General features: G+C 30.2%; 1 protein-coding gene across 1 annotated transcript in view; it reads left to right on the forward strand.

Annotated features, from left to right (window-relative positions):
- Positions 1-20,976, forward strand: part of LOC106685108 (kin of IRRE-like protein 3) — a 131,003-nt gene extending 110,027 nt beyond the window's left edge. The window contains exons 8-9 of the mRNA XM_067045482.1: positions 13,485-13,647; positions 19,618-20,976. Coding sequence (XP_066901583.1) covers positions 13,485-13,647; positions 19,618-19,863 — 409 coding nt within the window. The 3' untranslated portion in view covers positions 19,864-20,976. The remainder of the gene's footprint in view (positions 1-13,484; positions 13,648-19,617) is intronic.
- The last annotated feature ends 4,374 nt before the right edge of the window (positions 20,977-25,350 follow it).

Raw genomic sequence — 25,350 nt, forward strand, 5'->3', positions numbered from 1 at the left:
TTCCGATCAAGTTATATTTTTGTCAGTAAATTTTGTGATTTTAAAAACTGGAACACCAATTCTATTGCCTTATCATCGTCTCCAATGGTTTTTGAGACTTCTTATTGGTTTTTTAAGACTGCATGCATTATGATCACTGGTGTCATGAGCACCACTTCTGCTGCAACGATTGAGGTTCTCTTGTGCTAACACTGCTGAACATAGACAGATTGCCCTTTGCTCTGCATACAGGCTTACGAAATTAGTAACATACTGCAAGTCCTTAACTTATGAAGGAAATAGCAGCTTGCTCAAGAAGATTGATGTATCACTTATTGTTGTGTCAAAATCAAAGGGTCTACCAATAGGGTAAATTGCTATATAGACAGATCCTTAATGGAACGAGGCTTCGGATAGACCTAATGAAGGCATCTCCATATCGTCTTCCATCAAGGTCTTTCAGGTTGATTTCTGTGCAGGGTTAAAAAATAAATAAAATAATATTAAACTAAAACGTTTCCCTTTAGAAAAGCTTTGAAGAGAATTTTATTGAGGTAATCAGGCGGTATGATCCATCTGATTGTATCCATCCATCAAGGACTGCTTCAATAGGAACTTAATTTATTTATCGTATATTTTATAGCAAGAACATAATTTTTATGGATATTAAATATTACTCTTAATAAATGTAATACAAATTATAATAGAATATTATATTCTGTCAAAAGAGCCGGCCTTATCTTGCTCGAGTCCTAGAGCTGATACAAATTCTTATTCTGAAGGACGATGAAAAACGTTTTTGCGAGTTTCCTCCTCCCTCTCTCCAACTAGTTCTTAGTAACCGGCGTTTCGCACCACTCTGTGGGGCTTAGTCAGGGTGTGCTCAGAAAGAAAATTCAAATTATATGATGATTTTAGAAACATAGACCTATAAAAATATTATAATGTTAACAAAGTACTATTCGTTTTATAAACAAGCATCTTCACGGTATCCACTAATTAAAGCAAGATTCCTTTTACCTAGGTTTTTAACATATAAGCTGTTATCAATCAAGTTAAAGAATGTAGCTATAGATTATTAGACCTGATTCCTTAGAAAATAATTACTTAAGAACTTACATTCTTCTTCAAGAACAGATAGAATCTAAGCCCCTAGCAAAAAATCCACTAGTGATCACAAGGAAGCCTTCACAATAGACCTAGAGATGTAAGTCTCTACTTATAAAACGATAAGAGTATTAATTTTGTCCCGGCGGGACAGAGGAAAGGGCGGGACCTATCGCTAGTAAGTGTTAAGGCCTGGAGGGAGAAGATAGTGGTCTCTAGGGATAGAGAATGCTACCCTCCCAAAGGTAGCCTACTTTCTTTTATAACTTAATCCCAACCCAAAGGACTCATTGATTGTTGCTATCCATTGTCTAACTACACTTTTATCAACAACCTTTCTTATAAAGTGAAGAAACTGCAACAACCACTAGTTTACTTTAGCAGCCTGTCTTATTGTAAGATATATTGCTTTGTTCCACATTATATTAAAATTACCTGAACGTTGTTGGTTCGATGCTGAATTGTTCAGAGAAAAAAATAAAATAGATAATTTTAAATAAGGAGCATACGATTTCCTGGGTCCAACCATTACTGGTGGTTAAATCATTACTGTCATATTTTTTAATTAACATTTAACATTCAATCATACTGCTCATATTTTTATATACGTATCAAAAATTCGAAGGACTAGACTAACAAAATCACTTAATTTACGCTAATAATACGTAATATATATACGTAGGTATATATACGATCCTCCAATCTAACCTCTTCAATAGATTATTTTCTAAACCGGTCTCGGTAATTAAATTAATTTCAAATTTGGTAAGATTCATACGATACTTACCCAAACCATAGCCTTTGCTTATTATATCTACGCTGACAATAATAACATTCTGTGTTCAAATGGCAAAATTTTATGTCAGTTTTTCCTATATATTTTTTTTTACTACAGAGTCTCATTTAATGATTTTTTTTTTTCAAAAAGTGATTAACTATCTTAAATATATATATTTTTTAATTTATGAAAAAACTAGAGAGGTGGATTGTAAGAAGTCGAAAGCCACAGAAATACTTGTAGGAAAATGTGATTTATAATTTGTAATTGGAAATTATAACAATAAAACATGACGAAGATTTAGGACCCACTACCCATAATGAAATAACAGACTACAACAATCGACTGAAATTACACCATTTTTTCAATAAATCGAACACACAAGTAATTTATAGTTATGGTATATTTGTGATTCAGTAAAAACGTCTCATTTATAAAAAAAGGTATTTAAACCAAAGTACTATTAATGTGCTAAATATAAATAACAAAACTGTACACCCTGGCTTTCACAAATCAGATATTGAAATGAACTCTACATACTCTTCATCTCCAAATCTATTATTAACTTCATGGACATACTATTAAAAGATCCCTGTCTAACTAATATTTCCGTGAGTCAAATAACGTAGAAGATTATAAAGAAATAGTATGATGCTCTGTTTCATTCCTGTTGCTTAAGGACCACGCGAATATTATTTTCGATTCATCCTCACACCTTCCACCTTCCTTCTACTCTAATACCCTTTCGTCCTCCTGGACTGTTCCTCCCGCTCTTCCTTAGTTCATTTTCTCCCTCGTCTCCTTCTCCTTTCTCCTTTCTCCTTCTTTCCCACAAGAATCCCAACCACTTTAAGTCTATTCCCAAAATGCTCTCGGTCCAACCAGTCTTCATGCGTTGTTTTTAGTCTATTCAGTTCCTCTTTCACTTCTTTTACATATCCCTCTATACTTTTATACCTCCAGACTTTCTTGAAAATTTTCTTATTTAGTCTCTCATTTTTCATTCTGACTATGTGCCCGTAAAATCTCAGTCTCCTGGTCTTGATGACTGTTTCCAGGTCTTTCAAATTCCTCATTAGGTTTTTCTCCAATATCCCTCATTCTGGGTCCGTGAATCCTCCTCAGAATTTACCTCTAAATCTTCAAGACCCTCTCCAGGTTAAGAAGGCTGACTGTTTCCATACCATACAGTATCTCTGGCCTTGGTACTGTACTGTAGTGTCTTATTTTTGCATTTGAGTACAAAATTTTCTTGTTTTATACGTTTCTCGTGCCGAAGTTTAGTCTCAATTTGGCTATTATTTCTTCTATGGATGCCCTACCAGTACCCTTGCTACAGATTATCTCTCCAAGGCATTTAAATTTTTTATTTACAATCACGTACTCATAATCTGTGTTCAACACCATCTTGCTAAAGCTGGCATCCGTCGTCATAATTTCCGTCTTTTCATACGACATCTGTAGTCCCGTTTCTCGGCTATTTCTTTCAGGGTGATTACCTGTTTTATGGGTTCCTCCTCTGTCTCCGCCAGTCTTACTTTCACATTTTTCCTATTTGTTCCTTTTACTGCACCTGCCTCGTTCTTTTGCCAGAAAATTCTCATGATTTTGACAAGCACTACACTAAACAGTATCGGTAACAGCCCCGCGTTTATGTGGAATGGTTTACTCATTAGTTACCTTGAATTTTATTTTTTACTGTCAGAATCAGTTTTATCAGGCCTATTTTTTTTTGTCTACTCCCTATTTCCATAATATGGAGGTAATATTATTTATATTAAATCAAATTATGTGAGTCCTAAAAGCTATTATCATTCGAAATTTTTTCCAAATGCCTTTAGTGTGTTTACCCAATTACCAATTAGATGTCTTCGTAAAATATTACAGTTGAGTCCATAGTATAATATGGAGAGATATTAGGTAATATAAGTTTCAATGCTGCTTAAAACAATAAAGTATTGATTTAAAATTTTATTTCCATTATTCATGATTTTAATTAATTATGGGGATTAATGCATTATGTGACCATGATTCAGATAGATTTTCTTGCCATAAAATATTGTTACATTATACATGAATTGCTATCTGGCTGGTTAGAAAACTATTGGTGCTGATGCATGTGGTGGTATGAGGTGAAGTTGAGGCAATGGTGGGTTTGGCTGTCATCTCTTTCTCTTATCTTGATCTAAATCAGTCATGTCCAAGGTCTGACTAGAGGTCCTCTTCTTACTATGGTTCACTGGAAGTTCCTTAATACTTCTATCCGTCAAGTATCCCATTTTAGTCATAGTGTGCGTCATTCTTTTCCTGCTTCCATTTAATTGGCTTTTGTGACTCCACTCTCAAAGTATATGTCATAAACAGTGCTGAATGTTTTTTTATTGAGAACCATAAATGGCTTCCTAGAGTTTTATTCAATTTGACCTTCGACCCCGAACCATCCTGTATCTATTAGTTTTTAAAAGGTTTTTCGAATCTCTATAGAGGACTTGCTATGTTTTGACAGATCTCAAAAGGTTGTAATAATGTGTTCATATTTCTATTCTATCTATAAAATATCACATAACTTAAATTTTAATTGCATTATCATTCAGAATATTCGGTATGATTAAATATTGATAATTTAATGCCATAATGATGAGGAATATATATGGTGAACTCCATTATATATTATTTTATATATTCTTAGAATTATGAGTTATAAAATCAAATATGATGATTTGAATGAAATGAAAATTGAATGAATGAAAATTTAATTTTGTCATAGAATGATACTGCAATGGCTAATGCTTATGTTAATTTTGATCTACTGCATTTGATACAATTAGTACCACTGAAACGAATTCATTCCCAAAGTTTTTATGCATTAAGCGAATTTTCACCTTTAATTTCCTAAATTTCTCTTCAAGTCCGAAATAATCTTCTCGATGCATTCGGCTCTCATTACCTAATCGTATTCAAGATTTAGTTAGTTCCAAATTCTTTATAATTCTACTTCCTTCCTATCTTTGATAGTTATTTAAAAAAAAAACTAAAGGAGTCAAAAATATTTTTATTTAAATCTGTACAATGATCACTAATTCATGTTATTTGATTAGGATCGTAATGGTTGGTGACAAATTGAAGATCTTCTAGAAGTCCTAGGTTTTTGTGTATTTTATTTGGGTCTGATTCTGACTGAAGATATAGAATATATTACTTTTTTAAGATATTTTGAGGAATCAATTATGTTCTAAATACAGTTATACTGTTTTAATAATTCTGTTGGTTCCTAAAGACTAAAACAAAAAAAGGGAGTGCATTCAAAGAATTATTTGCATTCGAAATGACCACATTTTCGTTTGACACTGCCCATGGCACTTCTGTCAAGACTAACAGTACGGAATCCAGTGTAGGAATCTGGGTAATTAGAATGGGAATTGGTTTGGAACTGTGGAAACTTAGAGACCGTTTCCATTGAGGATTCACATCATAGTATGGCCGATAGGTGGGCAAGGACTTTAGATTGGAAAAGTTTGAAATCCCTTCATATTGAGGCGTGGAGTTGGCTTCTATTGGTCTGTGATATTGGTTCAGATTGGTCTCATTAGGTTTGTATATGTGTGTACTAGCTACCTCTAGATTAAGTGATTCTGATTTGAGATGCATGGGTACCACTTGATATTTACAACGTCAAATATGTTTGTAATATTTTTCTAATAATTCTGAATGTAATATGTTGATAAGAGGTATATTACATAAGACCTAATGTTTGTTGGTGTCTGTGTTGAGTGGTTGATTCACTTGGAATACAGTTTAAAAGAGTTGAAAAAAAGAGAATAATAAGAAGTTGAAACTGGAGTTTGAGTGAGCTTAAGCCCAAATCAATTCCACCATGCTCTGGGACGGTTTATGTTCAAATTTAAGATTCTCAAAAATGTACATATTCATGAAGAAAATGTTACTTTTTTTCAATTTGACAAGAAGGCATAAAATATCAATAATTATTATACATTATACAATATCATTCACTTTGTTATAATCAATTAAAGTTATTTTTAACTGTACGGTATTTAATTTCTCTATATTTAAACTAGTCTTTGCAATAATTTAGTTATAGTAATAATAATAATTCATAATAATAAACTTCAATATAATATTATCTTGTTTGTAAATGTTTCATCATGTTCATTATGATAGAGAAAGAAATGCTTTATTTGACCATGCTACATTAAATACATTGGGTTGCTATAACACAATCCATAACTGGACATAGATACTCTACAAAGTATTAACATTGTCAATTTTCAAATAATAATTATCAATCTACTAAATACAATACATTTTTTATTATTTACTAAAAAACATTTTTTTTTCCTATATACATATATTTGTTTTCCTCCTTCTCGCACAAAGCTAAATAACAAATTACCTATTCGTCCAATACACCCACTATTACACCCCTTCATACCTCTCCTCTCCAGTGATCCCCAACAACTGTTTGATTAATTAAGCAAATTAACAAAAATTATCAATAGATAGCAACGCATAAATAACAGGACGATTTAAGTACCATGGATTTTACAAAGAGGCTTCCCTTCCTGTTTCACAACAGGTTGCTGCTGGAAGCCCTACTGTGTCAATATTTTTAGGTAAAGGTCCGAGGGTTGCTCGGTGTGCTGATGACAAGAGTTCAGCAGAACAATGACAAAATTGACTAAGACAAATTTAAGTTAAACCTCTTTATTAAGGTAATGCTAAATGAATAATGATAGGAATTGGATACCCATAAATAGATAATAAACGCTATGGATCTGAAAGGGTAAGAAGCCAACGGATACAACCCACTATTTTGTGAATGAGATTTTTTTTTTTACCAACCTGTGACTGAACGAAATTTACGCTTTATGCATTGAAGAAATTGTGAAATTATCTAATAGTTGTAAATTCGCAATCATGTCAATACTGAAACCTGACTTTGTTCAGGAACTAGTGAATAGAAAAAAATCTCCAACTCTCAAAATTGTCCCTCGCCTTTTTACCCACTAATTTGATATTTTTCAAATTGCGATTGTAATGTGGATTATTATCCTGATGAATGAAGTCCGCATAATAATAATATTTTAATAGTTTATTAGGTATTGAGTAAGTTACAATAATTACCATTGCTGAATAATGTTTTTAACTCTAATAATTTATGGTTCTATCCACTTTTGACGTACCTCAAATATACTTTAACATATTTCTATTTAATCTTCTGTTATAATTTTACCAATTTTCACCTCATGGTTAATGAAATGGAACCTATAAAAAGTTCTACTGAAATAATAATTTTTCAGAAATCTTCAAGATATAAAAATATACGTAATGAAAAAAGTTGGTAAGAAGAGTATTGTAATCGGGACAAACTTTATAATTTACAGTTTCCAATTTTTATTATAGGTTCCAGACTTTGTTTGAGGCACACAAGGTTTCCTGTTGGTTATTTTCAGCGCTTGCGAAGGCCGAAACTGTTTTAATATTGTAATAAAGAAATCAAAAACAAATTCTTTTATTTTATTACATTTCCATCTGACTAATATGTGATTAATTGGATTATAAAGCAAGACTCCATAAATTATAAATTACATCTGCATTAGATGTGGAAACATCTCTTAAATACAAATGTGGGAATAAAATCGAGATTCATTATGGCTATTTCGAACATCAATGAATTGGTTTATATTAACGCCAAAGTATCATACTATTTTTTATATTTGTATTTTTATTTTCACTTCTTTATTCTTTATTACAACTTAACAACGTTCGGGCTCTTCTGTCCATTCCAGTTCTACATATAGAAATATTTCCAATCATGGTATAACAATTAACGTATTGTTATAATAAATAAAGTTGATATTTCACCTTGATAAATACCTTTTTTTACACATTTAGATGCAACAATCAATATTTAAATACATGAATATCATTTCATTCATTTATGACCATTTAAAAAATCTATAAAGTTTCTTGAGATTGAGCCAAAAAATCTTAGTAATTGTTCATATTTCTATACTTATCTAGTTACTAATTTTTAGGACATTTGTCATTTAAAATTTAAAATCATTTTTATATATTCCCAATAGAATATAAGTCCTAATGTTTTTATTAACTAGATTTTTTTTATGATTCATTTTATACTGCTTTAAAATACTATTTGTCTAAAACAGATTTTTAAATTAAAAAAATTATTTTTATTTCAAGTAATTTTTGACATTATCATTGTCATATTCATAAATTATATTTTTAAATTCACTTCCTCACTTTACGTTCTCTCACTTGTCCCAATATCAGAACACTGTGCCCTGCCTTGTAATTACTTTAGAGATTTGCCTAATAATCTATCTATGGTGTGCATTGATTTTAATTTGTTCCCTTGCTAATTATTAATAATTTTAATAATTCACGTATTGTTCTTTTAGAATTTAATTGTAGCTGTACATCTAATTATTTTATATTTAGTTTTTAGTTTTTACCTGTACTGCAGTTTCCAATTATGACAATTTCTTTAATGTTACTGGATGTGATTTATTCTTTCTTTAACTGAAGTCTTTTCTACCAGTTTTAAATAAACGTTTCAAAGATAAGATAAGACCATCACTTATTTGGGATTGAGTGGGCAACCTTTCAAACAAAGAAAGGAAACCTTTCTCTCGTATTTTTTTATTTTTTTATTTTTTTATTCCTAGTCAATATGTATATACAGTATGATAATTTAATTACATCTCTGATATCTATTGCCCTCGAGTGTGGTAGAGTGTATTATTCTAACAAAAAGTTTTTAAAAAATTTATATAATTGTCTTTCTTTATAACTAACCCCCCGTGTTTTTAAATACTATTATGCCTTGTGGATTATGGATTCAGCAAGATTTAATTAATGGACCCAGATATCATAGGCTAATAATGCAGTTAAAGTTGTTCAAATATGTTTTCGAAATATAATCTATATGTTTTAGCTCATTATCAGGTCCACATGTGTATCTAAAATATGTCAGCACCGCTCATGTAAAGTTCTCAATTTGGTATTTACTCGACCTTCAAAATTGTGGGAAGACCACCGTTGGAATCATAATTATTCCGTAATATAATAAATGTCAATTGACACGACTGAATAGAACATTCCAAATAGAATGACGTCTGCAACTCTGTTACCTGATTCAATTGTGCCCCAATGTACTGCACTGACGTATATATTGGCTCCGTAATTGCATAAAGAAAACGCAGATGACATTTGACGAGTCTGTGTCAAGTATAGACCTGGATTTTTTAGGCAATGCGTTGGAAAGTGAATGGAGTCTGAGCCCTAGGGCTGATAGGAACGAATTTTATTTGTACTTCACTAACTATTAGTTTAAATTTAGGGAAAGAAGATGGCCGCGAGATCTTCTCTAGAAATGTTATTGGAGTTCTATCACTGGGTAGATTCTCCACATGTTTGTATCATGTCACTCACTATCTCACCTACAGCAAATTTTTCTTGTTGTATATATTTGTATACAGTTGTAAATAACAATAAATAAATTATTAAAAAAAAATTAAGGGAACGTTTATTAACAAAACATGAGTGAGCACAATCACGTTTAATGTCAATTTTGCACATAGACAACGAAACAATCACTATATATCTATAAGGGCTTAAAATATGACAAAATTTTAGAGAATTAAAATATTTTAAATGGGTGTGAATGTGCATTTATTTATTTTAATTAAATATTATTTAATTTATCTTAGGGAAAAATGCTTTATTTGGCCATGCTGCCCAAATACACTGGGTTGCTATAACAAACAGCGTACCCATCAATTCGTAATAACAATAAATTACTTTGTTATTATTTAATCAGTTTTATTTCCTTATATTATATCGATTTATATTTTTATTTATACATATCTTATTTGTAGTTTTTGTTTTAATTTGCTTTATTTTGTTTTAATTTGTTGAGCACGATTTTTATCATTTAACTTTTTTTTAATTATTGCCGTTAATAGTGGCAGATTATATATTATGATTCAATTACAACTAATTCCATTAAAATAAAATAAGTTGCAGATAAATTCCAATGAAAGTTACAGAAAAAGGCGTTCAATAATTCAATTTTTCTGTGTTATAGAATTTACTTAAAAGGCTCTATAATTATAATATTGAGGATATAATTAATATTTAAAAAAGAAATTAGATGGTCCAAGAAAGTATAGTAATATCTACTTTGTAATATGAATAATTATTGTTTTCAAATTTGTTATACTATATAGGTCTATTATCTAATGGATTATATTAAATTCTAGAGGGTCAGTAATATTAAAAATATGATCTATTATTATTTGTATTTTTATTATATTAATTACGTTTTGGCAGCTAATTATGTTGTACCTGTTGTATGTAGCAATCTGTTTTCTGCATAAGAAATTTTCATTTTACTGAAACTTGGTGAAACTAACAAATGAATATTATGTTATTTATTTTCCCGGTAATTAAACATTCCCTAGGTATATAGTAGGTATTTACTATCTCTGTATTACAATAGATATATACAAAGAGAAAGAAACAAAAATATCGTTTGCGCTGTACGTCCTATAAGTAATTTAAATCATGCATTTGTTAATATAAAGCCACCGAATTGAAGACGCTTTCAATCAAGTAAGCGTTTTAGTAGTGATTGCACTTTTTATTTTTTGGCCCATTATATACGATATATTTCCAATAAATTCAAATACTTTCAAATTTCGGATGTTATTCTGTTAATCATATGGATTTTTTCATATGTATGACACACTACTTTATAACCCAAATTTAATGGGAGTGAGAGAATTAGTATTTTATTTTATTTTAACCCAGTAGCCACCCAATTATGATTTTATATAGGCACCTATTTTATTATATGATAGAATCCAGCCAAAAAAATTTAAAATATTGACAAAATATTATAATATTAATATACCTAAAATACAATTGATAATATGTTTTAAACTTCCATAAAAGGGACAAGCAGAATGATTACTTAAATTTTGTACAAAATAATATAATAATGGTATTCCATTATCCTCGTGTAAATCCTAAGTGTTGGGCACCCTTGTGGCATTCAGTTGCCAGTCTTAGAACTTTTGCAATATCTAAAGTTTGGAACTGAAATCCACAAGGAAGAGGAAATTGTCGCTCCATTTTTCCTGTTTCATTAAAGTGATTTGAATGTTTTTTGCTCTTGTTTGAATGAGATTGGAAAAATCACAGTAGTTGTTAGTCCAGTGTAATGACAAGCGGGATTATTTTTTTTTTTATTCACGTTTTTTTCCATCGTTTCCTATTTTATTTCATTGAATAAGAGTTTCATGTTGTAAAGGATTACGTCCAGCGAATTATGCACAAACACTCTTAGTCAAAAAGTTTGAGCAAGAACCGCTGGAATTCTAAATCATCTTACAGACTGAGATCTGACTTCCTATTGCTCATGTGAACTGTTGATTCCTTTTCAGTAAAGTGGACAACTTGTTCGAACACAATTATTTTTTAAATATTATAGTTTCAAAGCTACTGGGTATGCCCTTGATATATATCTGCATTTAAAACAAAAAATGTATTTATTTTTTTATTTTCCACACCGAGCCTCTTCTTTGGTAAGCTGTGACGATGCTCATTCCATTTCCGTCTTCAGTAATCTAATCATATTTTAAGGAGGAGCTTAGATTTTTTATTTGTATCATTTGAGTATGTACTATAATTACTACTCACCGGGTGATTGGACTCTTCAAATAGGGATGAATCAATCATTATAGATCATAAAATGCCCCATTACAAACCAGATAGCCTTTTTATAGATCTGAGAAGGAAAAATAGCGGAACTTATTGATGTCGGGATTCCCAGCGATAATAATATAAGCACCACTTTGGGAGAAAAACTGAGGAAATATCAGGAACTTGAGATAGAGTTGAAGGAACTGGATTTTTGATCATTTGATCAATAGATCAATAGATCATTTGGAGGGTGTTCCCACTACGCCAATCATAATATCTATCAATTGTCTCATACAAAAATAAACAGTGGAAAATCCAAATGGTTTGGGGTGCCTACTGATATGCTAAAAGAGGCTCAACAGTAGGTTCTCTTAAACCCGAGTAAAAGAACGATTTTTTTTAAATATTTAAAGAAAAAGAATAATAAATAAAAAAAAAATGAAACTGGATGGATTTCTGGTCCTCGCCTCAGATACTCAACCCGCAATGGCGAGAGAATCAGGTAATAATAACAAGAGCTTGAAAAAGTCAGGCTGCTAGCGTTGATTATCTCAACCAATGCTCTGATCCTGGAAACGACACTGGAGAGCATTAAGGACCTGCATCGTTCGGTAAATATTCTGGAACTAATACAGTAAGCTGTGTTGCTCAGAACTGCGTGCATAGTCAGAAAATTCATTAATATTAAAGATTAATTTTTTCTAGGCTCACCCTTGACCTAGGTCCAAGTAGGTGCTACTTCTGATGAAAAGCGAGAATAAGGAAAATTCCTAAGTAATTATAATAATAGAATAACCATAAGAACCATCGCGGATTAAGAACTGAGGTAGAGAACATGGTCTAACCCCATTTAGATTTAAATTTAATTAAACATTTATGAGTCTCCACACGATTCACATTGTATCTAAAAGAACCGCTTGTTGAGCCTCTCTTTGCACGTGAAGTGGTAATTCCATTCCATCTGTTCCTGCCACTGTTGACTTAGGGATCAGCCCATTCGTCGGTATTATAATTGGCGTTACCACTACAAATTCTAAATGGTACAGCTAAATAATAATACTACAAGTCTGAATTTCAAGAAATTCAATAGAATCCGTTATCTCCTTCCACTTAAAACCTGTTAATTGTAATTTCCTCTCTTGTTTTCCCCCACTTTGACTACGGCTGCTTGGTATACGGTGGACTCTAGGGTACACTCAAAGCTAAACCTAACCATCTTATAAATTGCTTAATACGATTTATTTTCGGGATCACTGGTGATACACATATAAACCAGTATTACACCGAGTTGAAGAGGCTCTATCTATCCTGCGTTTGATAAATACTTTCTTGCCTGAGCTTTCTTTCACTGGAAATCTAACCCCTCTACCATACGTCATGTATCAACCCTTCCCTCCTTTAAAATCCTGGTATTTATTCACCTTTTGCTTTTCCGAACTGAACCAACATCATAATAGAATAGATAATATAAAAATTGAATATTAGAATTAATTATTTGTAAATATTTATCTTTCTTTTTTGTTTTGTTTCTTGATGTATTTAGTTTTGTTTTTTTTTTCATCTTTACCCAAAATTGTTTAAATGTAATTATAGTTTATGTTGTAATCAAGTGTGGGCACACATTTTTGGTCAATATATTGTGTAACGTTATAAATGTTCTAAAGGGACATAGAATAATGAGCTATTTTCCATTTTCAATTTTTTTATTTATTTTTTTGTACCCTCCTGTAGAAAAATAGTTATTATCAAGTACAAATATATATAGAAGACATAGTCAAGTCCTAAATCCTAGTTTTACTCAGAGGTATTTTAAGGTCGATAGTGTTTTTTTTTCAATTCATTTCAAGATTGTGCATTTTATTATTTGTTTCAGCGAGAAGAGCGACATGGAATCGAGCCTTGGCCGTAAGAACGGCTCGGAGAGGTGCTTGACGCGGCCCGGCGAGGCGCTGTACCGGGCGCACAACATCAGCGCCCCCAGCCCCGAGGCTATGAAGGTGAGGCTGGCCGCCATGGTCCTCCAGCCGCCGACCAGGGTCTGAGATCTTTAATAATAGCACCTCATCTGAACAATACTTGATATGCATTGTGTTGGCTCTTTTATTTTGTTTTTGTTTGTTTTTAATTTAATTTTTGAATGTGAGCACTGTGTTGCTGCTCGAACCTGACCTCACGACAGTGAGAGAAATTGCTTTCATGTTTGTTTACTAACTTATCTTTGAATTGGGATCATCACATTGTCAAGTGGGGAAAAAGAAGTTGCTAAAGGCTTACTAGTATTGATGAAGACTGAAAATAGGAAAAATATGACTGTTAAGAATAAGGATAGAATCCCATTTGCTGTACGTCGGTGACCTAACTCTATCATTTTCGAAACTATTTATCAAAGTCTTCATTTTTTTTTCAAAACTAAGAAACGTAAACATATGGGATATTCAAAAAGTACTATCTCTTATATTCAACTGAAATCGGGTAGAATCCTTTACCAATAACTACTTTTACTGGGGAAGCGCTACCTCATGGTTTGATTTTATCCTTCATAATCACAGCAAATTTAAAAAAAAAAAGTTCAGTTTTATTTTAAAAAAAACCTTTAATAATAAAAAAAAAATAGTAGAATTAAGAAATTACACTACTATCTGGAACTGCTCTCTTCTTCTCAGAATTGAGGAGAAAGCTTAAAATATTTGAACAAGAGTAAGCTTGTTGCATAAGCATTCAAAGTCACAAATTAATAAGGAAAAACAAACGTAAATATTACATACAAATTCTTTGATGGTTAAAATATGAACCATTAGATAATAAAGCACTCTTTTGTAAAGGAAAAAATAACCGTCCTGCAGCTCAGAAGCCACCATATAAGTTTTCAGAGTTACCTCTATAGAAGCCTGATTGGAGTAGTAGAACAACTCGGCTGTTCCGACATGCTTCTAGCGGAGGTGCTCCTATCTAGCTAAAAATGTTAGAACTAAAGTCCATAGTAATTTACTTTTCCATCGAAATAAATAGCGTTGTTTTCTTGGAATTCAGTTTAACTGAGTATCCAGTGTATCAGTCAATAATGAGCTACCTCATTAATGCAGTTTCTTCAATCTTCAATGAAACCTTAGCTATAAAACCCAAAACAATTTAATCGTTTTTAATTTGTCACTTATACTTGCTTTATTTGTATTGTATTTTTATTAATTCTGTTCTTATCGTGGATGTGAAGTGGTGATAAAGTGGTTAGGTGGTCAAACAGTGCTTGAATCATCAAATAGATTCCTTTTCCAAATCGTTGTTGTTCTTTCTTAAATCGTACGATTCACAAAAACATTTAGAAAAAGAACGATTACTCAAGTAATGAATGCATTGCTTTCCTTCAAGCAATTCCCATCCTACTTGCTATGCTCGCTTGAGGACCGGTTGGTATATACATCAGTGGGACAGGTAGCTGCTAAAAGAGACGGTATTATTAAGAAGGTGAGGGAAGGGGTTTTGGTAGGTCTCTTCCTCTCGACATGCATAAAAGAAGGTGGAAGAATACTTAGGATCCGGAGGCCTCTGAGGGTAATGTTAGTAATTCTTATTGGGTTCCCTTTTGATGTATTATTCATGACGTGGAGGTATAAAGTTCGAAATGTTGCACAGTTTGTCACCGACGCTGACAGAAGCACCTTCTCAGATATTAATCTATTCCAGTCTTTAAACAAGTTCTATTTCCCCACTGCTATGCCTAACAAATGAGTGGCGATTACTATACCTTATAGTATTATTTAGCTTTTTTATTTCCTTTTTTTTTATTAATATATATTATTATTTTTTATAACATTTGATGATGCATAAAATTGATGTATTTTATCAAATCTTATTTTGTCTTTTTGTAAAAAGATTGAAAATTGTATTTATAACTTGCAAAGGTAGTTTAGTGTGTATTAAGAAGATCTCTATTTGTGAAGTTAAACTTGAAAGGCTAGTCTTTTTGTTTAATTCATTATGAATTTTCCTATTAATTGTATTTACGATTAATGTTAGAGATCCTAAGAATGTTGTACATTATCATTTTCTTGTAACCTAAAGACTAATTATTCGCCTATACATAAAAGCTAAGATGTGTGATTTTTTTAACATTAGAATTCGATGTTGTACAGCATTGTTGACAAACCCAATTTTTTTTAACTTTATTTTTTCTGTTACATAATGCATATGCTGCCAGTTATTATTGTATTTGATATCTATGTAATGCATTTAGGCTGTTCATTAGCTCTCCTGCTATGATTTGGCAGCTTTATTTTATTTTTATTTTGTTTTATGACATTTGATTATTTCTTAAACTATATTTTTTATTTAAGTTGTTGAAACTGTTCCGTAAGGCAGGTAGATTATGCATGAGGGTACCGATTTTTATTCTGGTTAATTACCTTACCTCACTCTAATTCATTTATTATACTGTTAAAACAAAACCACATTATTGCAACGAGCATGGATTTATGAGCACTTAAAGTGTATTTGATTTGCACAATTTGATTTGTTTTGTCACTATTTTGTAATAACTTTCGTTGACTGTGAAATGTGCATGAATCCTTTTGTATTCTTGATTGTAGAGTTTAAAAACATCACATGCTTAAGACAGTAAAATATAAAAAGTCACTTTATTTATCTTTACTGTTAATGTTTATGGAACAAGCTGGTTTCAATTCCAAGCATTAAAATCACCACGTCAGCTAAATTAAGAACTCAGGATTTTAGAATGTGTGATTCAAAATATTTTACTGTCCGGAAAATTTTAATTGATCATTGATTATTCTTATATCTTAAAATGGAATAAGTATGTTTATATAAACGAATATGACCTCACTTGCTGGTATAAAGAACTTCATTATGAAATGGAAGTTTTTAGGATACGGAAATGTAATTTTTTTTTTTCATGAATATTTATATAATTTGTTTGTTTTCCATTTTTCAACACTTCTGCTACCGAAATTCAAAAATTCGAATTCAAAAAGTGATATTGTTTTTATGAATAATTTCCATTACTCGATACTAAAGAGTGTTCTTCCATATAATTAATTTATTAACCATTAGAAGTAAAAATATTTTTTAAAAAAATTTACATCAATTTTTCTTACATCTTGCTAAAAGTTACCAAATTCAGACATATTGTTTTAAAATCATGATTTGTTATAAACTAACAAACGTATCTATTTTTTATCTTTTACGTTTCACTAGTCTTTTTCAATTTTCTCAATTATATATTTGAAAGAAAAACTGGTTTCTATTCCATATGCAATAAATTTCTTCATCACCTTTTTTCTTGAGTATTTGTCTCTTGATGCGAAATTCATTTAATAAATAAATAAACCATAGTTTTAGTGTAAGTCGGAGGAATATTTTGGAAATCGAACTTAAATTTCAAAATGAAAAACACGAATCACATTAATTGCTTCTTATTAATTATTAATTTATTATTTATTATTGTCATTATTAATTAATTCTTTGATGTTTTAACCAATTCATTAATAAACTTATAATTCGATTCAGTAAAAAATAATAATAATAAACTGTTCTTACGCAATAAAAGTAACTTCAAATAATTTTCTTTTTAAAAAGAATTGAAATGATTTTATTTTACTTCTTTTTACGATAATTTGATATTTTATCACCATGTTGGAGGAATATTTTAGAAACCAATCTTACGTTTCTATAAATTTAAAATCTCATAACTAAAAGTATAATCCATACAAAGTTCTTCATTGATTTAAAGAATAATGGTTTGATTCATTAAAAAAAAAAATAACAATTGTAATATTTTACACTATAAAAATAATTTTCTTATTAAAAAGAATTGATATGATACTGTTTGCTTATTGTTAGGAAAATTTGATACTATTTGTTAATAGTTTCTTCTATCTAGCAATCAATATAAACAACAACAATCAGAAATTGAATTACAAAAGATATCAGTTTTCCTCTCTTAAAACACATGCTTTAGGGCGTTCAATCCAATTAAACATACAAAATTCATGGACATAATTAATGGTGAATGGTTTTACTGTGCAACAATCACAGATTATTTTTAGTGTACCACACTCTCTCAGGTTCTTAGTAGTGCTCACTGATGTTTGCTGTTTAAAGCTTTTTTTTTTAACAGACCACTAAAAGCACCCTTGTTGGGTGGTGATCTAAATTTGAATTGAATTGAAACGTTAAGTAGTAACCACACGTAAGAGTATTTGAAAAAGATTTAATGGCATCCTAGCATTTAAATGTTTTGTTAGTTTTTATTCACTTAGAGTTACTGTACACCATTGGCACGTATTTCTGCGTCAGGACAAGGCGTTTGGGCATATCATTTGGATTTCAGCCGTTTCTTTTCAAGTAGCCTATGTCAATTCACTTTAAAATCGAAATATTTAGCTATATGTAGCTAATTGTTAATAACTTTGAAAATAGTTGGATTAATGGTTTTGAATGGACTTAATTCACTTCCACCATTAATAAAATAACAATTTTTATTTTTTATAAAAGCAAGTCTTTAAAAATAATTCGAAAGATCACACAGACTTAAATAGTTCAATTATAATCATTTTGAATATTTTACATAAATATTTTTTATTCTTCTCCCACTAAAATGATTCTTTTGCTACAACATTATACTTCTTGCTTGCTTAAAATGTATTTAATATGTATATGTATACACTATATTTATGTATTCAATTACTTATTTCGTTGGGGGGGTACGAAAAAAAATTGATTAAAACTAAATTAATCACCATTGCATACACAAATATTGTAAGAATATCTTGGATTAGACTAATCTGAAACGAGGAAATCAAATAAGTCCATGCATATAAACTCACTTTCTCCAAAAAATGTATTCCATAATTTACTATTACATATGAAAATAATTCGATACCACTTTGAATAATCTTAGGGCCGGTTGCTTAATTAATAGTTTATATCCTGAACGAACGAACTGGTGTTGTTTTTTATTTTTATAATCTCTATACCTCAGCGGAAAGTACTTTTCAAAAACATTTTATTTATGTAAATCACAAGTTTCTTTATCTTAAACAAAAAAAAGTGACGTTTCGGAGTAATTTTTTTTTTTCAGGATTTATATTTCTACAATATTAAAATAAGTTATAAATATAATTACACTCACTTTGAAATTATCATCAAGTGAAACCACCATCCGTAGTGTCATAAACAATATTAAATTTATTATGTTTACAATTCTTTTTAGTTCCTGTATTTTTAAATCAATATGAAAATTTAATTTCATCTGTTATTCTTGAATTTTTTTCTTTACTAAATCAGGAACAAACTACCGCTTCAATTTCTATCACTCTGGAACAAACCTTAATTTATTTGCAATTCCAATTATTCCTTTGAACCTTGCTCTATTTTACTACTTCCTACTTTTAATTACGAAAAAGATTTTTAAAAAAGTGTCGAAATACATTTTATATAGATATAAAAGACATGATTAGAATAGGAAGTTAATAAAAATGGCTTTTTCAATTAGTGTTAATTTAGAGATAATTGTGCAATTATATTTATTATTGAAATTGTAGAAAAATCGAACCTAGATAGGGAAGAGTATTCCGAAACTTTTTTTCGTGTTCTAAAGATAAAAATAACAGAAAATTGTAGATTAATACATTAGTAAATGGTTTTCGGAAAATACTTTTCATTGAACTACATAGACTATTAAATTGGGACTCCTGTAAAAGATGAAATTATATAATATATATATATTTATTTTATTTTGTGAATATGGATTGACTAAGGCCACTTTCAAAATAAACCGGTCAAGTTTCGTGTTGGATCGGAGGAAATATGTAGAATATTATTCGAGAAATGGAAAGTTCATAATAAAGTCAAGGGTATGATAATAAACTGCTTTATTTTTTAATTAATGGTGCCTTGAGGGTACCTTCGCGTTAAGCAACGTACTGGTAAGCAAGCTGAGGTCTATTCGTGGAAGGAAAATGCGGCAGAGTAAGGAGGTTGGTCGTGTACAGAGCGAGCACAAGAAGCGGAAGCGGCGCCAGAGGAAGGACCCGGAACTGTACGGGGACGGGGAGCTGCCTACCGTATCCAGCAGGAACGAGACCTCCGTGAACAGGATGAACTTCTACACGAGGGCCTTCCCCGACTACGGCCAACCCACCTACTTCTGCCCCCCACAGGGATCCAGGACGTACGAGCGCACTCTCAGGGCTAGTTCTTTCTACCAACCCAACAGCATCGACAAGGCAGAGATATAGATATATATATATATTTTTTTCCTTATCCATTCCCTTTTTTTTCATTTGACATTGCCTCTTATTATATCTGTACTTAATATTTCTATTAAATAATAATTCGTAATGTATTTGAGCTTAACTTACATGTTCGTGTTCCACAGAACTCGGTTTTGAGACACTTACAGGGTGTATATTTTACCGAACGTTCGAAACTCCCAACACGCCATCCTAAACATTATTGTTTTCTTTTTAATTTGTGTGCCAAAATTTCACTTTTTAAAATTTTATTTTTTGACGGACATTCCCCTGCCATTAAACGGAACTGTTCTTGTACTTTATTATTGTTAGTTATGTAGTTAATAAAGATTTATTGATTGTTGTAAATAAATTTGTATTATATATTGAACTTTTGAAAAGTCTATATTTATGTTTAATACTAAAGAGGACAATAATAATCCACCTTCGCTCGACGATTTTCCATTGTTCAGTTTTATTGTGTAAAAAATATATTTTATATTCAGATTTTAATAAAACGAATAAAAAAAAGATTTGATTGTTAATTGACTCTTATAAATTTTATGAGCGTAACGCATGTATTGGATTGGATATTGACCTATATTTCGATTTTAATGTTCAATGTTAATATGTTTATGTGCAGTAATTTTGTCATTGTGTACTGGGCGACCAGTCCAGTTTCGAATTGTTCAAGATATCGATCGATACTTTGTACATATTCATGTGTAAATATAGATTTAATGGAATGATATGAATTGACGAGTAGTGAGGAGGATTTGTAAGCCTACGGATGAAATTTGTGTAGTTGGTATTGATATAAATCTACTGCCTCCTCGAGAAAAGGCTGTTTTGTAAGTCATGTTTTTATTAAGGCTCATATTAATACGTTGGCTCATAAACAGGCTTACGTATTGTATATTTTTAAAATGGATAATAATTTAAAAAAAACAAATAAATAAAAGTACCAAGGACTTTAAGCGAGTTCGAATTACGAGGACATTTTAAAGCACCAACTTAGAGAATGTCTTGTAATGAGCATTTAATTGATGTAAAGCAACAGCTAAATGTTTAAATATAATAATACCATGTTGTAAATATAATTACATTTTTCCCTTCATATTTAGTGAACTAGTAATTGTAATTTGCGAATAAAGTTTCAATGTGTCTATAAATTTTTTTTTTCCTGACCTTATTATCATTTTTAAAAAATACAAATTATTTATTATTAATAAATATGCAATATTTCATCTGAAAAATTTCCAATATATATTATATTTGCGAGATCCCTTAATTATATCATCACATATATCTATGATGGATGTTTTATACTTGGTAGTAGTAAGTTCTAACGAAAAGTTCTGTACTCTAAATTTAAAAAAAAATAATAAATACCCACTTAGATTAAAAAAAACCTTTGGAATGAAAAAAAATGTGTTAATTACGTGTTTTTAAAAATAATTATTAATCTTTTAGAACTTGGTTTTCTAAAGTACTTATGAATCATGATCGAAATCTTTCAAGTATCATTCAAGAATATTTCGTACAATCTTAATTTTACAAACGATTTTGATCTTCATTAATTCTGTTCATTTAATATAAATGACAGCATGATTTTATTTCAGATACAATTCAGTGATTCTGCAGATTATTCAAGACCATGTAAGAAAAAAAGAAATTATACTCGTTTGTATACTTTTGTAACTTTTAAAACTATTCATTTTCTAATATTTAAAGCCTTCTCATTATAACCCAAAGAACTGAATTTCAAGAAAAATAGTTATCTAAAAGGTGCTAAAAGTAATATAAAAAATTGGTCAATTTTTTTTATAAGCTGCAAAACATGTACAAAAGTACGACATCAACGGTAAACTGATAATTTTTGAAAAGTGTATATTAGAATAATTTAAAAAAAAAAATTAAGCTGATTCGCGTACCCCTTTTGTAGAAGTTGAAGAATAGAAATTTTGAAAAAAAATTAAGGTATTATCCTAATTTGTATAATAAAAAAAATTGTAATTCATTTACGATTATACAGATTAGGATAGTACTTTAATATTCATATATCAATATAGTCATCAATGACTTAGGTATAATTAATAAATATGTTAAAATGGTTCCTCTGAAGAATTTAAATTAACACAATTAAAATAAATCGCAATTTTTTTTATCGATTTCATTTGATATATGTGTGTAACATGTTATAACTATTTTGATTTTGTTTCAAATATAATTTCAACTTTGAACAATTCTAATATGAAATATTTAGTTATATTTGAATTATATTAAACAGATAGATTTCCTCACACAAAAAATATTTTCATGCAGCACAACATAGAAAAAAAAGGAGACATTATTGAATGATGATGAAATACTCGTCCTGAAACTGATAGATATTTTTATATATGAACAGCCATATTTATAACCATTTTATAACCTCTTTTATCTTCGAAGTTTGTATTGGGTTTGTGCTAGAAGGAGCAAATGAACTTTTGTTCCTGAGGATAGCGAATTAGCCGACAGATATGACAATTTATTTATTGATTAAAATTTGTGAAATACTTTTGCTATTAAAGTTTTAATACATATTTTTATTTTTTATATTATAATTCACTCAGGACAGACCAATATTTTGAAATTTTATGTAAACCAAAGGTATCATCAAATTCATCTCAGCAAAAGGTAAGTGCATGCATACAAAATCCAGTGCTATTTAGCTACAGTACACTTACATGAATAGATCTTTACATTTCTTAAAGAAATGAAAAATTACCTGATTTTTGTTATTGCGTTACTAAAAGCCTCTTAAGTAATGTGTTAATTAAATGAATAAATTATTTAAATAACGTGATTTCAAGTAGTAAAGAGATAAAGAAAAGTATGTATTTGATTAATCCATTTTAATTTTATTAATGTCAATACATTAACATAAATTAACTAAAAAATATATAATATGAGTGTGTAAATATATTTATTGTTGTACTTGTAAATTATTAGCATATTAAACTCCATTTAATATATTTTTTTTTTTGTTAAAATGAACATCTGGTTTCTTATAATCAAGGCATATAATTTGAAATTTAGTCTTTGATGAGAGGAGTCGCCCTTAATGAGACCCAAGTTAGGAATGGATGGCAACTTATTAACTCTCCTTTGATGATGAAGCGGTCGGACTTTGTTACCTATAACAGTGACCTCCATCTCCAGCCATTGAAACATTGAATTTACTTATAATTATATTTTACCTAAAATCTTGCATGTATGCCTATAAATTTTTGTAACCATATATCAAGGATATATACAATGTGCTTCATAGAAAAAAAAATTGGAAGTCGAGTTTCATTTCCTAATGCTTTTTATAACACTACAGGTTTTATTGTCCCTATTTTAAGTTAAATCGTTTTTTTAATGAAGATTCTATTAAATTTCTAGTTAATCTTTAATACTTATCTTTAATTATTTTGATGGTCACTTCAGGTTTTATGTTAATGATTAGAATTAGCCTATAGACCACCCTTCAAGCCATCTCCCAGCCGGAATAAAATGGATTGGTGGTGTTTTTTGATTCGTCCACTTTAAAGCGCTGAGTGTTACACGATTGCTCAATTAATTTGGAAAATTAATACGGAAATGTATTGCCTTAATGACAAATGTAAAAATATCTGTTCTGAAACTAGTGAAAAATAATTTCAACTCTAAGTAGGGTGCTAATCGAAAGCTGTGTGATGCGCGCACCGCAACTGATTTTTATTACTCGTGTATACCTTGATCAAATTCAAATTCTCTTATTTTTAATATACCAATAGTTGTTGGATTCGAATAAAATAATAAATCACTTGAATATATTTATACAATTATGAATATATTGTCTCATATTTCAACTTCAAATTGAACTAGAAGAATATTCTAATGTCATTTTGACACATTAAAATTGGAATCGATTGAGTACTCTAGGTGCTATGAAAGATATGATTTTTGTGCTAAAAACTGATACTACACACCATGAATTTACGAAATATCTGTGCATGATGGAAGAAAACGAGGTTCATTTTTAGTTTCACCCTTAAAAAAACATAAAAATCAGCCAAAAATATTGAACAAACATCAAAGTCTTCTTTTAACATAAGCGAACATGTTATTATAACGATAAATGTATTGTAAAAAATATTTTGATGAACAGAAGTATATTACAGCCAGACTATTATAATTGTTGGAAATAAAATATAATGAGGTGTTAGTTGACTGTCAATTAATATGAGGAGAAGATGGTAAGGCGTGCGGTCAGCAAAGATACGCATATAAACAGAACTGCTTTATTAGTGCCGACGTTTTGACCTGAATTTCAGGCCTTCAACAAGGCTGAAAAAACCACGTTAATTCATAGAACCATAAATGAAATAAACAAAGAACAAAATTATAACAAACATGGAAATAAATAAAAACATAACAATAAATTAAGTAGATAATAGTTGGTCGAGTACAATCTACTTAATTTATTGTTACGTATGATTCCAAGTTTCTTGGTTATTATTTTTTGGGAGTGTGTGTTTTTCTTAATAAAGGTTCTCATCTCGATTTGTTCTTTCAACCCTTATAAAGGGCTGAAAAGCAGGTTTAATAACGGCACAAATAAATAAGTTTTGTTTATTTGTGTATATTTGCTGCCCATTTATCTAAATGACTGTGATAAAATGATATTTCTCTTTAGTACAATTAATTTGTAAACAAGTGGTCGCCTTGTTCCACAATTAGGCGACATAGCCTCACCCCTCAGTTCAAGACATAAACAATGCCACTACCGTCACATAATCGTCAGCCTCTACGGCCATAAACAACCTGCCGCCCTGAGTTAAATAGGCGTGATATATAGATAATGGCATAACTAAGAGCACAATGAATAAAGAGACTAGGCTTTGGACAATATTAGCCTATATATCTAGCCAAGGTCTTGAGTAATTAACATGGACCCTGGTGCTTAGGCTGAGGTTATGCAGATCGGCGTGATATAGTAGGACCTGCTCAGCTGTCGCCTCAGCAAGGAACTGGTCTCATCTCCTCCCTAATAGGTAAGTCATTTGTTTTATCTATTCAATTTTATTCCTAAACCTACACCTTCCTGCCTTCCTCTATTATACAGGGTGTCTCGTAAATGCTTGACATTATTTTAAGAGCTAATAGTGGATCTTTATACAATAAGAACCATTATTGGATTAGCGACAGAAAATTGATTTTTTATTTTAAAAAGCAAGTTACCTTTGTTTCTTTATAGGAAGAGATCTATATAAACTATTTACGTCAGATAATAATTGTAAATTGAATTAAAGTAAACATGATACTTTTTATTTTTAGAAACATCATTCAAAGAACATAATTTTTTTTTTTAATAATTTATTTATTGATATTTACAACTGTATACACATATATACAACAAGTAAATTTGCTGTAGGTGACATAGTGACATGATAAAAATATGTGGAGAATCTATCCACTGATAGA

The sequence above is a fragment of the Halyomorpha halys genome, unplaced genomic scaffold (assembly GCF_000696795.3).
Source record: "Halyomorpha halys isolate HHAL.00 unplaced genomic scaffold, Hhal_1.1 Scaffold659.1, whole genome shotgun sequence".
NCBI lineage: Eukaryota > Metazoa > Arthropoda > Insecta > Hemiptera > Pentatomidae > Halyomorpha > Halyomorpha halys.